The 10,895-nt window shown below is 43.4% G+C and overlaps 1 protein-coding gene across 1 annotated transcript in view; it reads left to right on the top strand.

Moving 5' to 3' along the window:
- Positions 1-10,895, top strand: part of LOC126161424 (integrator complex subunit 4) — a 134,775-nt gene that overhangs the window by 105,805 nt on the left and 18,075 nt on the right. The window contains exon 16 of the mRNA XM_049917223.1: positions 4,822-4,981. Coding sequence (XP_049773180.1) covers positions 4,822-4,981 — 160 coding nt within the window. The remainder of the gene's footprint in view (positions 1-4,821; positions 4,982-10,895) is intronic.

The following is a 10,895-nucleotide window of genomic DNA, read 5'->3' as shown; positions in this document are numbered from 1 at the left end:
TACCAAGGGAAGAGTTTGAAGTCATGTCTTCCACTGAACAATGTGTCTTTCTTGTACTGGAATACCACAGATCAGAAGAAGTCCTACGGCATCAAGGCACAGTTTTCAGTTACAATTTAATCTTCCAAAAGGACCCAATCTGAAAACCATTTGCAAGCTCCTCACCAGATTCCTATGAACAGGCAGTTTGGCTGATATTCTAGTAGGTAGTGTTGGCCCCAGGCAAACTAGAGATACCCCTAAAAATGTCGCCTCAGTTTCTGGAATTATTCAGCAAAATCCAAGGAAATCCTTCCAAAGAACTGCAGCAGAGATTGATTTGAAGCGTTCCAGCATGCAGAAAGTACCGAGACAGAGCCTACACGTTTCCATTCAAAATACAAAGCTACCAGGAAATATCTATATGAGCTGTGTGACTCAGGGCTGACTTTGTGACCCAGATTCTCACAGTGATTGATAATGAGGGAGTTGATTTTGATTGCATCTGGTTCACAGATGAAACAGCTTCCCCATGAATGGAGTTGTGAATAAACAAACCTGACAATGTTGAGGTTCTGAAATTTCCCATTTGTGTGAAGCAGAGGCATTATTAGCCCTTTTTTCATGTGGGAAACGGTCAGTAGTGAATGTTACATTGCAATTTTGGATCATTTTGTTGCCACACAGCTAGCATTGGAGGATCAACCAGGTACTGAGTTGTTCGTGCAATATGAGGCCAGATCACATTGGACCAAATAGATGTGTTACTTTCTAGATGAATACTTCGGGAATAGAGTCGTTGCATTGGATTATTGTAAATTTACTGGTGCACAGATGGCTTGGCATCCATATTCATCTCATCTGACTCCAACAACTTTTTTGGGGGGCACATTGAAAGATACTGTCTGCCAGAAATATTCCAACATCCTGGATGAGCTTGAATCAGCGATCTGTGTGGCATTTGAATACGTTTACATTGAGACCCTACATGATTTTATGGTAAATTTCATTGATCATTTGTGCAACCTCTCTACTGGAAGTGGTGGACATTTCGAAAAGATTGTGAGGTGATTAGACTGCATGTGGTGCATGAGTTCAATTATGCACGCTGATACCATATGAGCTGCATAGTGTACAGCACCATCTTTTAGCAGTTTTTTGAACTGTTTCGAACTTCTGGACAAAATTCTTAAAGCTTTCCCAATAAACTAACCTTTGGTTGCACACTTCTTTTCATCTTTGTTTTTGAGATATTTAATTCTGAAATTGGGGACTCTTTCGCTGAACACTGCATAGCTATAAGTCCGTAATACCTATGCTATTTGAATGTATTCTTCACTCAGTTAAATCAAGAAATAAACAAATTTGATTTAAGTTAAGTGGATATTTTTATAACACACATTGTGAGATATTTTCCATTGGTGTGTAGATTATGCTGTTTCTTTTGTGATGAGAGATAAAGGCCATCTGTGATATAATTTTTCTTTGTGGTACTTATGTAAGCAAATGCATACATGGTGAACAAAATACACTGCTTGTCTGTGACATCATTCTCATGTATAAATATTGGTATTTATTTTGAATCACATTAAGAATTTGCTTTTATTGTATTGCAAGATTTATTTGATTGCTTCATGAATGATTTTTCTCAAGACTAATTGGCTGCTTAGTTACTAGAGGAGGACAGATTTCCTGTCTGTAAGTACACTTATGTAAACAGTACATTTATGCCACTGCTCTTGTCCTGTCGAGGAATTCGGCAGTGCGTTTTTTAAAGTTCTTTGGCAGTATGTGTTTTAAAGTTCTGATAACTTCTTGTCGATTGGAAATGGATGACAATTTATCTGCAGTTGTACAATAAAATCTTCAAGGCCATGGAAATCAAGTTTCATGAACAAGTTTTGTAAATACATGAATAATTCTGTATAATAAGTAGACGATCATTTAGTATTTTTGTCTATTTGATACATTGTGTGCTATACTTTAACATGTACTCCACAAGTGAAAGAGACATCTGTAGTATGTGTATTTGTCAACACAGTAATTATCTTGAGACAATCTTTAAAGTTTTAAAGCAAATGTGCAAAGATCTTTACATGCAGTGTGCATATTTTACATCCTTTTTTTATCTGGAATGTGAACCAGCAATGGCGAAGTTAAAATACATTTAATCTTTTTCTTGGTTTTTTCCCCCAGGAATGTATCGATTCTTGTTATTCTATTTTCATTCATCCTGTTCTGATGATCAGTGGTTTGTCTGTGTGTGGTAAGACTCAAAACAGGTGCCACACACTGTGTTTCCAGCAAACCATGCATCTACCCATTAGGGTGTCTTTCATGGAGTGCTCATTTGTTCCAACATCCGGAAACTACATCCCCACAAATCATAGAGGATTATCATCCCAGCATCCTTTCCTGCAGGCTTTTCTGCAGTCTGTTGCATGTTGTTGTTGTTGTTGTTGTTGTTGTTGGTGGTGGTGGTGGTAGTGTGCTCTTCAGTTTGAAGACTAATTTAATGCAGCCCTCCATGCTAGTCTATCCTGTGCAGTCCTCTACATCTCTACAGAACCAAATTTCCGTACCCCCCCCCCCCCCCCCCCCTGCAAAGGCCAATTTTTATTGTATTCAGGCCATGGGCTAAATGTGCTGTTGACAATTTTCATCCTGTTACTGACCAATGTACAACATAAGCATTTAAAATGAACAGGTCAGCAATGTGAAAAAATAAATTTTCATAACGTATCATAGTTTTCCACATCAGTTTAACATACACTATTTGGTCAAAAGTACCCGAACACCCCAAAAAACATACGTTTTTCGTATTAGGTGCATTGTGCTGTCACCTGTTGCCAGGTACTCCATATCAGCAACCTCAGTAATCATTAGACAAAGTGAGAGAGCAGAATGGGCCACTCCGCAGAACTCCCAGACTTCAAACATGGTCAAGTGATTGGGTGTCACTTATGTCATAAATTTGTAAGTGAGATCTCCACACTCTTAAACATCCCAAGGTCAACTGTTTCCGATGTGATAGTGAAGTGGATACGTGATTAGAGACGTATAGCACATCTGCCTGCTTGTGTAGTGCCAACAGTAAAGTTAGGAGGCGGTGGTGTTATGGTGCGGTTGTGTTTTTCATGAAGGAGGATTGCACCCCTTGTTGTTTTGCATGGCACTATCACAGAACAGGCCTACATTGATGTTTTAAGCACCTTCTTGTTTCCCACATGTTGAAGAGCAATTTGGTGAAGGCAACTGCACTTTCAACATGATCGAGCACCTGTTCATAGTGCACGGCCTGTAGTGGAGTGGTTACATAACAATAACATCCCTGTAATGCACGGGCTTGCACAGAGTCCTGACCTGAATCCCATTGAATACCTTTGGGATGTTCTGGAACGCCAGCTTTGTGCCAGGCCTCACCGACTGACGTTGATACCTCTCCTCAGTGCAGCACTCCATGAAGAATGGGCTGCCATTCCCCAAGAAACCTTCCAACACCTGACTGAACGTATGCCTGCGAGAGTGGAAGCTGTCATCAAGTATAAGGGTGGGCAAACACCAACAGTTAAAAAAAAGTTAAAAGAATTTCTGAATGACAACTCCTACTCAAAAGATGAATTTTTAGACATCATTATGAAGTGCTGTACTCATGATATATGGAACAAGTATTAATGTAATGTAAGCATAATATTAGTTAACATAAAATAAATATCTCTCATTTCAGTTACCTATGAAGTTTTGGCAGGTTGGTCTCTGCTATGAACAGTAGTACATGCATTTGTCTCATAGTTGTGAAGCCAGGAAAAAAAATTGAGCTTGAATACCAACTGTTGATCTAAAGACTATGTGTTCATAAGACTTGCCAATATGTCACCACTTTTCTGCAAATTGTATAACGCAGTTTCTGTTGTTGTCCCTGTATAAACTATGAAATGTAAGAGAGAGCCAGTCCAAAAGTTAAACAAAACAAATGTTCTTATTTTGAATCTACTCCATTTTGATGGAATGGATTGTTTTGAAAGATAAAGTGCCTTTCAGGAACAATAGGTTTTTGTCAGCTCAGAGCTACTGATGCAGATTAAATGCAAAGCAGAGTGTTGCAATAGCTTTATAGAGAATGTTTGCGGTTTTGAGTAATCCGTCTCCTCTGCTGTTGGCAGAGTTTTCACTGAATTGTAACATTCGCAAAAGGAACATAGAACCATCTTTGCATGTAATTTCACTGATAACTATAGTCTTCAGAAGATCACAGCTGGATCCATTTCGCTAACTTTTAGCCTTTTCATGCTATTCATAACTAAAACTTTTTAAGTATACGTTTGTGTATTATAAACATTAGCTGTAACTGCAAACATGTGAAACTGAATGAGAACTCTTTATACCAGTTCATTGCTGATTGATTGTAGTGAACAGTGGTCATTTAAGGGCGCTGTAAATACCTCTAGATACTTGACGGAGCCTGTATTTCAGTAGTTAATTACTTCAGGCTGTATGCCCTAGCATATTACTATAAGCCCATAAACTAAGGCACTAAGTTTTTCGTATTGTGACTGTTACAATGAAAACAACCAAAGAGAAGTTACAGAAAGTATTGCTTATACGTCATTTCCTTTTCTTCTCTCACTCTCTAAGTTTGTATTTGGATATTGCTTTCTGTCTGAGATTCTGTCAATCCAGCTTCACTTATCCATTTTAGCATTCTATAGGGAAATGCTATTGTTGCATATTGCATGTTTTTATTTTTATCTTAATTTTTCTCAATTTAAAATTAATTTGTTTTGAAACACTAGTTACTTTCACATAAATAGTCTTTATTTTCCTGTTACGAACATTGTATAGGTATCTTGGGGAACGAGGCATTGCTCCTGAGGCGTTTACTGCCTCATTGGTTAAGGAGATGTCTCAGTTGGATGAGACAAAGCCAGGTCCTGTGGCACGCTGTCTTCTGCCGCTCTTACAGAATGCTCCTCCAGTGCCGCAGTTAAGGCCTACAACTAGTGTGAGTATTGGAAAATGTAATTGATAGTCTTCAGCTTATTTTTGTTGGTTTAATTATTTTTATAAATTACTTATAAATATGTCTAAAACTTAGAAGTCTGAGAAATGTTGTGATCTCCTTCTCTTTCGGAAATGTGTTGTTTATTTCTGGATTCAATTTTACCCCATTGTGTACTTGTTCATTTTCCTGTGCTTATTTCATTAATCAAATCTCTGTCTGTCTGCAAGTATCAGTTCTCCTTTTATTCACCACTTCCTCACAATTGGCTGAAAAGTACTGTTGGAAAACTTGCAGCTGTGTGTGTGTGGTGAAGAAGAAAGGGGGAGGGGGGGAGGAAGTAGGGGTTATTGCAGTCAAATACATACATAAAATCTCCGATGACTAAACTGAATATAGCTGATTATTCATTTCAGATAGAGTATGGGTAACACAAAATTCAAGCTTTCGCAACGAACAGTTGCTTCATCAGGAAAAAGGGAAGGAGAGGGAAGGATGTGGGTTTTAAGGGAGAGGGTAAGGAGTCATTCCAATCCCGGGAGCGGAAAGACTTACCTTAAGGGGAAAAAAGGACAGGTATACACTCGCGCACACACACCCATATCCATCCGCACATACACAGGCACAAGCAGACATTTGTAAAGGCAAAGTGTTTGGGCAGAGATGTCAGTCGAGGCGGAAGTAAAGAGGCAAAGATGTTGTTGAAAGACAGGTGAGGTATGAGTGGCGGCAACTTGAAATTAGCGGGGGTTGAGGCCTGGCGGATAACGAGAAGAGATGATATACTGAAGGGCAAGTTCCCATCTCCGGAGTTCTGACAGGTTGGTGTTAGTGGGAAGTATCCAGATAACCCGGACGATGTAACACTGTGCCAAGATGTGCTGGCCGTGCACCAAGGCATGTTTAGCCACAGAGTGATCCTCATTACCAACAAACACTGTCTGCCTGTGTCCATTCATGCAAGTGGACAGTTTGTTGCTGGTCATTCCCACATAGAAAGCTTCACAGTGTAGGCAGGTCAGTTGGTAAATCACGTGGGTGCTTTCACACGTGGCTCTGCCTTTGATCGTGTACACCTTCCGGGTTACAGGACTGGAGTAGGTGGTGGTGGGAGGGTGCATGGGACAGGTTTTACACCGGGGGCCTCAATCTCCGCTAATTTCAAGTTGCCGCCACTCATACCTCACCTGTCATTCAACAACATCTTTGCCTCTGCACTTCTGCCTCGACTGACATCTCTGCCCAAACTCTTTGTCTTTAAATATGTCTGCTTGTGTCTGTATATGTCTGGATGGATATGCGAGTGTGTACCCGTCCTTTTTTCCCCCCTAAGGTAAGTCTTTCCGCTCCCGGGACTGGAATGACTCCTTACCCTCTCCCTTAAAACCCACATCCTTTCGTCTTTCCCTCTCCTTCCCTCTTTCCTGATGAGGCAACAGTTTGTTGCGAAAGCTTGAATTTTGTGTATATGTTTGTGTTCGTTTGTGTGTCTGTCGACCTGCCAGCACTTTCACTTGGTAAGTCACATCATCTTTATATATATATATATATTTAAAAAGAAAGATGATGAGACTTACCAAACAAAAGCGCTGGCAGGTCGATAGACACACAGACAAACACAAACATACACACAAAATCTAGCTTTCGCAACCAATGGTTGCCTCGTCAGGAAAGAGGGAAGGAGAGGGAAAGACAAAAGGATTTGGGTTTTAAGGGAGAGGGTAAGGAGTCATTCCAATCCCGGGAGCGGAAAGACTTACCTTAGGGGGAAAAAAGGAGGGAAAAAAGGACAGGTATACACTCGCACACACACACATATCCATCCTCATATACACAGACACAAGCAGACATTTGTAAAGGCAAAGGTTTGGGCAGAGATGTCAGTCGGGGCGGATGTACAAAGGCAAAGATGATGTTGAAAGACAGGTGAGGTACGAGCGGCGGCAAATTGAAATTAGAAATTAGCGGAGATTGAGGCCTGGCGGATAGCGAGAAGAGAGGATATGCTGAAGGGCAAGTTCCCATCTCCGGAGTTCTGACAGGTTGGTGTTAGTGGGAAGTATCCAGATAACCCGGACGGTGTAACACTGTGCCAAGATGTGCTGGCCGTGCACCAAGGCATGTTTAGCCACAGGGTGATCCTCATTACCAACAAACACTGTCTGCCTGTGTCCATTCATGCGAATGGACAGTTTGTTGCTGGTCATTCCCACATAGAACGCTTCACAGTGTAGGCAGGTCAGTTGGTAAATCACGTGGGTGCTTTCACACGTGGCTCTGCCTTTGATCGTGTACACCTTCCGGGTTACAGGACTGGAGTAGGTGGTGGTGGGAGGGTGCATGGGACAGGTTTTACACCGGGGGCGGTTACAGGGGTAGGAGCCAGAGGGTAGGGAAGGTGGTCTGGGGATTTCATAGGGATGAACTAAAAGGTTGCGAAGGTTAGGTGGACGGCGGAAAGACACTCTTGGTGGAGTGGGGAGGATTTCATGAAGGATGGATCTCATTTCAGGGCAGGATTTGAGGAAGTCGTATCCCTGCTGGATATATATATATATATATATATATATATATATATATATATATATATATATATATATATATATATATATATATATATATATATATATATATATATATAAAAACAAAGATGATGTGACTTACCAAATGAAAGTGCTGGCAGGTCGACAGACACACAAACATACACACAAAATCCAAGCTTTCGCAACCAACGGTTGCCTCGTCAGGAAAGAGGGAAGGAGAAGGAAAGACAAAAGGATATGGGTTTTAAGGGAGAGGGTAAGGAGTCATTCCAATCCCGGGAGCGGAAAGACTTACCTTAGGGGGAAAAAAGGACAGGTATACACTCGCGCACACACACACATATCCATCCACACATACACAGACACAAGCAGACATTTGTAAAGGCAAAGAGTTTGGGCAGAGATGTCAGTCGGGACGGAAGTACAGAGGCAAAGATGATGTTGAAAGACAGGTGAGGTATGAGCGGCGGCAGATTGAAATTAGAAATTAGCGGAGATTGAGGCCTGGCGGATAGCGAGAAGAGAGGATATGCTGAAGGGCAAGTTCCCATCTCCGGAGTTCTGACAGGTTGGTGTTAGTGGGAAGTATCCAGATAACCCGGACGGTGTAACACTGTGCCAAGATGTGCTGGCCGTGCACCAAGGCATGTTTAGCCACAGGGTGATCCTCATTACCAACAAACACTGTCTGCCTGTGTCCATTCATGCGAATGGACAGTTTGTTACTGGTCATTCCCACATAGAATGCATCACAGTGTAGGCAGGTCAGTTGGTAGATCACGTGGGTGCTTTCACACGTGGCTCTGCCTTTGATTGTGTACACCTTCCGGGTTACAGGACTGGAGTAGGTGGTGGTGGGAGGGTGCATGGGACAGGTTTTACACCGGGGGCGGTTACAAGGGTAGGAGCCAGAGGGTAGGGAAGGTGGTTTGTGGATTTCATAGGGATGAACCAAGAGGTTACGAAGGTTAGGTGGACGGCGGAAAGACACTCTTGGTGGAGTGGGGAGGATTTCATGAAGGATGGATCTCATTTCAGGGCAGGATTTGAGGAAGTTGTATCCCTGCTGGAGAGCCACATTCAGAATCTGATCCAGTCCCGGAAAGTATCCTGTCACAAGTGGGGCACTTTTGTGGTTCTTCTGTGGGAGGTTCTGGGTTTGAGAGGATGAGGAAGTGGCTCTGGTTATTTGCTTCTGTACCAGGTCGGGAGGGTAGTTGCGGGATGCGAAAGCTGTTGTCAGGTTGTTGGTGTAATGCCTCAGGGATTCCGGACTGGAGCAGATTCGTTTGCCACGAAGGCCTAGGCTGTAGGGAAGGGACCGTTTGATGTGGAATGGGTGGCAGCTGTCGTAATGGAGGTACTGTTGCTTGTTGGTGGGTTTGATGTGGACGGACGTGTGAAGCTGCCCATTGGACAGGTGAAGGTCAACATCAAGGAAAGTGGCATTGGATTTGGAGTAGGACCAGGTGAATCTGATGGAACCAAAGGAGTTGAGGTTGGAGAGGAAATTCTGGAGTTCTTCTTCACTGTGAGTCCAGATCATGAAGATGTCATCAATAAATCTGTACCAAACTTTGGGTTGGCAGGCCTGGGTAACCAAGAAGGCTTCCTCTAAGCGACCCATGAATAGGTTGGCGTACGAGGGGGCCATCCTGGTACCCATGGCTGTTCCCTTTAATTGTTGGTATGTCTGGTTTTCAAAAGTGAAGAAGTTGTGGGTCAGGATGAAGCTGGCTAAGGTAATGAGGAAAGAGGTTTTAGGTAGGGTGGCAGGTGATCGGCGTGAAAGGAAGTGCTCCATCGCAGCGAGGCCCTGGACGTGCGGGATATTTGTGTATAAGGAAGTGGCATCAATGGTTACAAGGATGGTTTCTGGGGGTAACGGACTGGGTAAGGATTCCAGGCGTTCGAGAAAGTGGTTGGTGTCTTTGATGAAGGATGGGAGACTGCATGTAATGGGTTGAAGGTGTTGATCCACGTAGGCAGAGATACGTTCTGTGGGGGCTTGGTAACCAGCTACAATGGGGCGGCCGGGATGATTGGGTTTGTGAATTTTAGGGAGAAGGTAGAAGGTAGGGGTGCGGGGTGTCGGTGGGGTCAGGAGGTTGATGGAGTCAGGTGAAAGGTTTTGTAGGGGGCCTAAGGTTCTGAGGATTCCTTGAAGCTCTGCCTGGACATCAGGAATGGGATTACCTTGGCAAACTTTGTATGTGGTGTTGTCTGAAAGCTGACGCAGTCCCTCAGCCACGTACTCCCGACGATCAAGTACCACGGTCGTGGAACCCTTGTCCGCCGGAAGAATGACGATGGACCGGTCAGCCTTCAGATCACGGATAGCCTGGGCTTCAGCAGTGGTGATGTTGGGAGTAGGATTAAGGTTTTTTAAGAAGGATTGAGAGGCAAGGCTGGAAGTCAGAAATTCCTGGAAGGTTTGGAGAGGGTGATTTTGAGGAAGAGGAGGTGGGTCCCGCTGTGACGGAGGACGGAACTGTTCCAGGCAGGGTTCAATTTGGATAGTGTCTCGGGGAGTTGGATCATTAGGGGTAGGATTAGGATCATTTTTCTTCGTGGCAAAGTGATACTTCCAGCAGAGAGTACGAGTGTAGGACAGTAAATCTTTGACGAGGGCTGTTTGGTTGAATCTGGGAGTGGGGCTGAAGGTGAGGCCTTTGGATAGGACAGAGGTTTCGGATTGGGAGAGAGGTTTGGAGGAAAGATTAACTACTGAATTAGGGTGTTGTGGTGCCAGATTGTGTTGATCGGAATTTTGAGGTTTTGGAGGGAGTGGAGCTGGAAGTGGGAGATTGAGTAGATGGGAGAGACTGGGTTTGTGTGCAATGAGAGGTGGTTGAGGTTTGCTGGAAAGGTTGTGAAGGGTGAGTGAGTTGCCTTTCCGGAGGTGGGAAACCAGGAGATTGGATAGTTTTTAGAGGTGAAGGGTGGCATGCTGTTCTAATTGGCGGTTGGCCTGTAGGAGGATGCTCTGAATAGCCGGTGTGGATGTGGGAGAGGAAAGATTGAGGACTTTTATTAAGGATAGGAGTTGACGGGTGTGTTCATTGGCTGAGTTGATGTGTAGGTGAAGGATTAGGTGGGTGAGGGCAATGGATTGTTCAGTTTGGAACTGGTATAGGGACTGATGGAAAGAAGGGTTGCAACCAGAGATGGGAACTTTAAGTGTGAGGCCTTTGGGGGTTATGCCAAATGTCAGACAAGCCTGAGAAAATAAAATATGTGAGCGTAATCTGGCTAGGGTGAAGGCATGCTTGCGGAGGGAATGTAAATAAAACTTAATGGGGTCGTTGTGGGGGTGTTGTGAGGGTGACATGGTATTAGAAGGTGGAAAGTTTAACATGAGGTTGAAATGAAAA

This window comes from Schistocerca cancellata, chromosome 2, assembly GCF_023864275.1.
Source record: "Schistocerca cancellata isolate TAMUIC-IGC-003103 chromosome 2, iqSchCanc2.1, whole genome shotgun sequence".
Lineage (NCBI taxonomy): Eukaryota > Metazoa > Arthropoda > Insecta > Orthoptera > Acrididae > Schistocerca > Schistocerca cancellata.
Note: the sequence above shows the minus strand (reverse complement) of the source record. Positions and strands in the feature narration are given on the sequence as shown.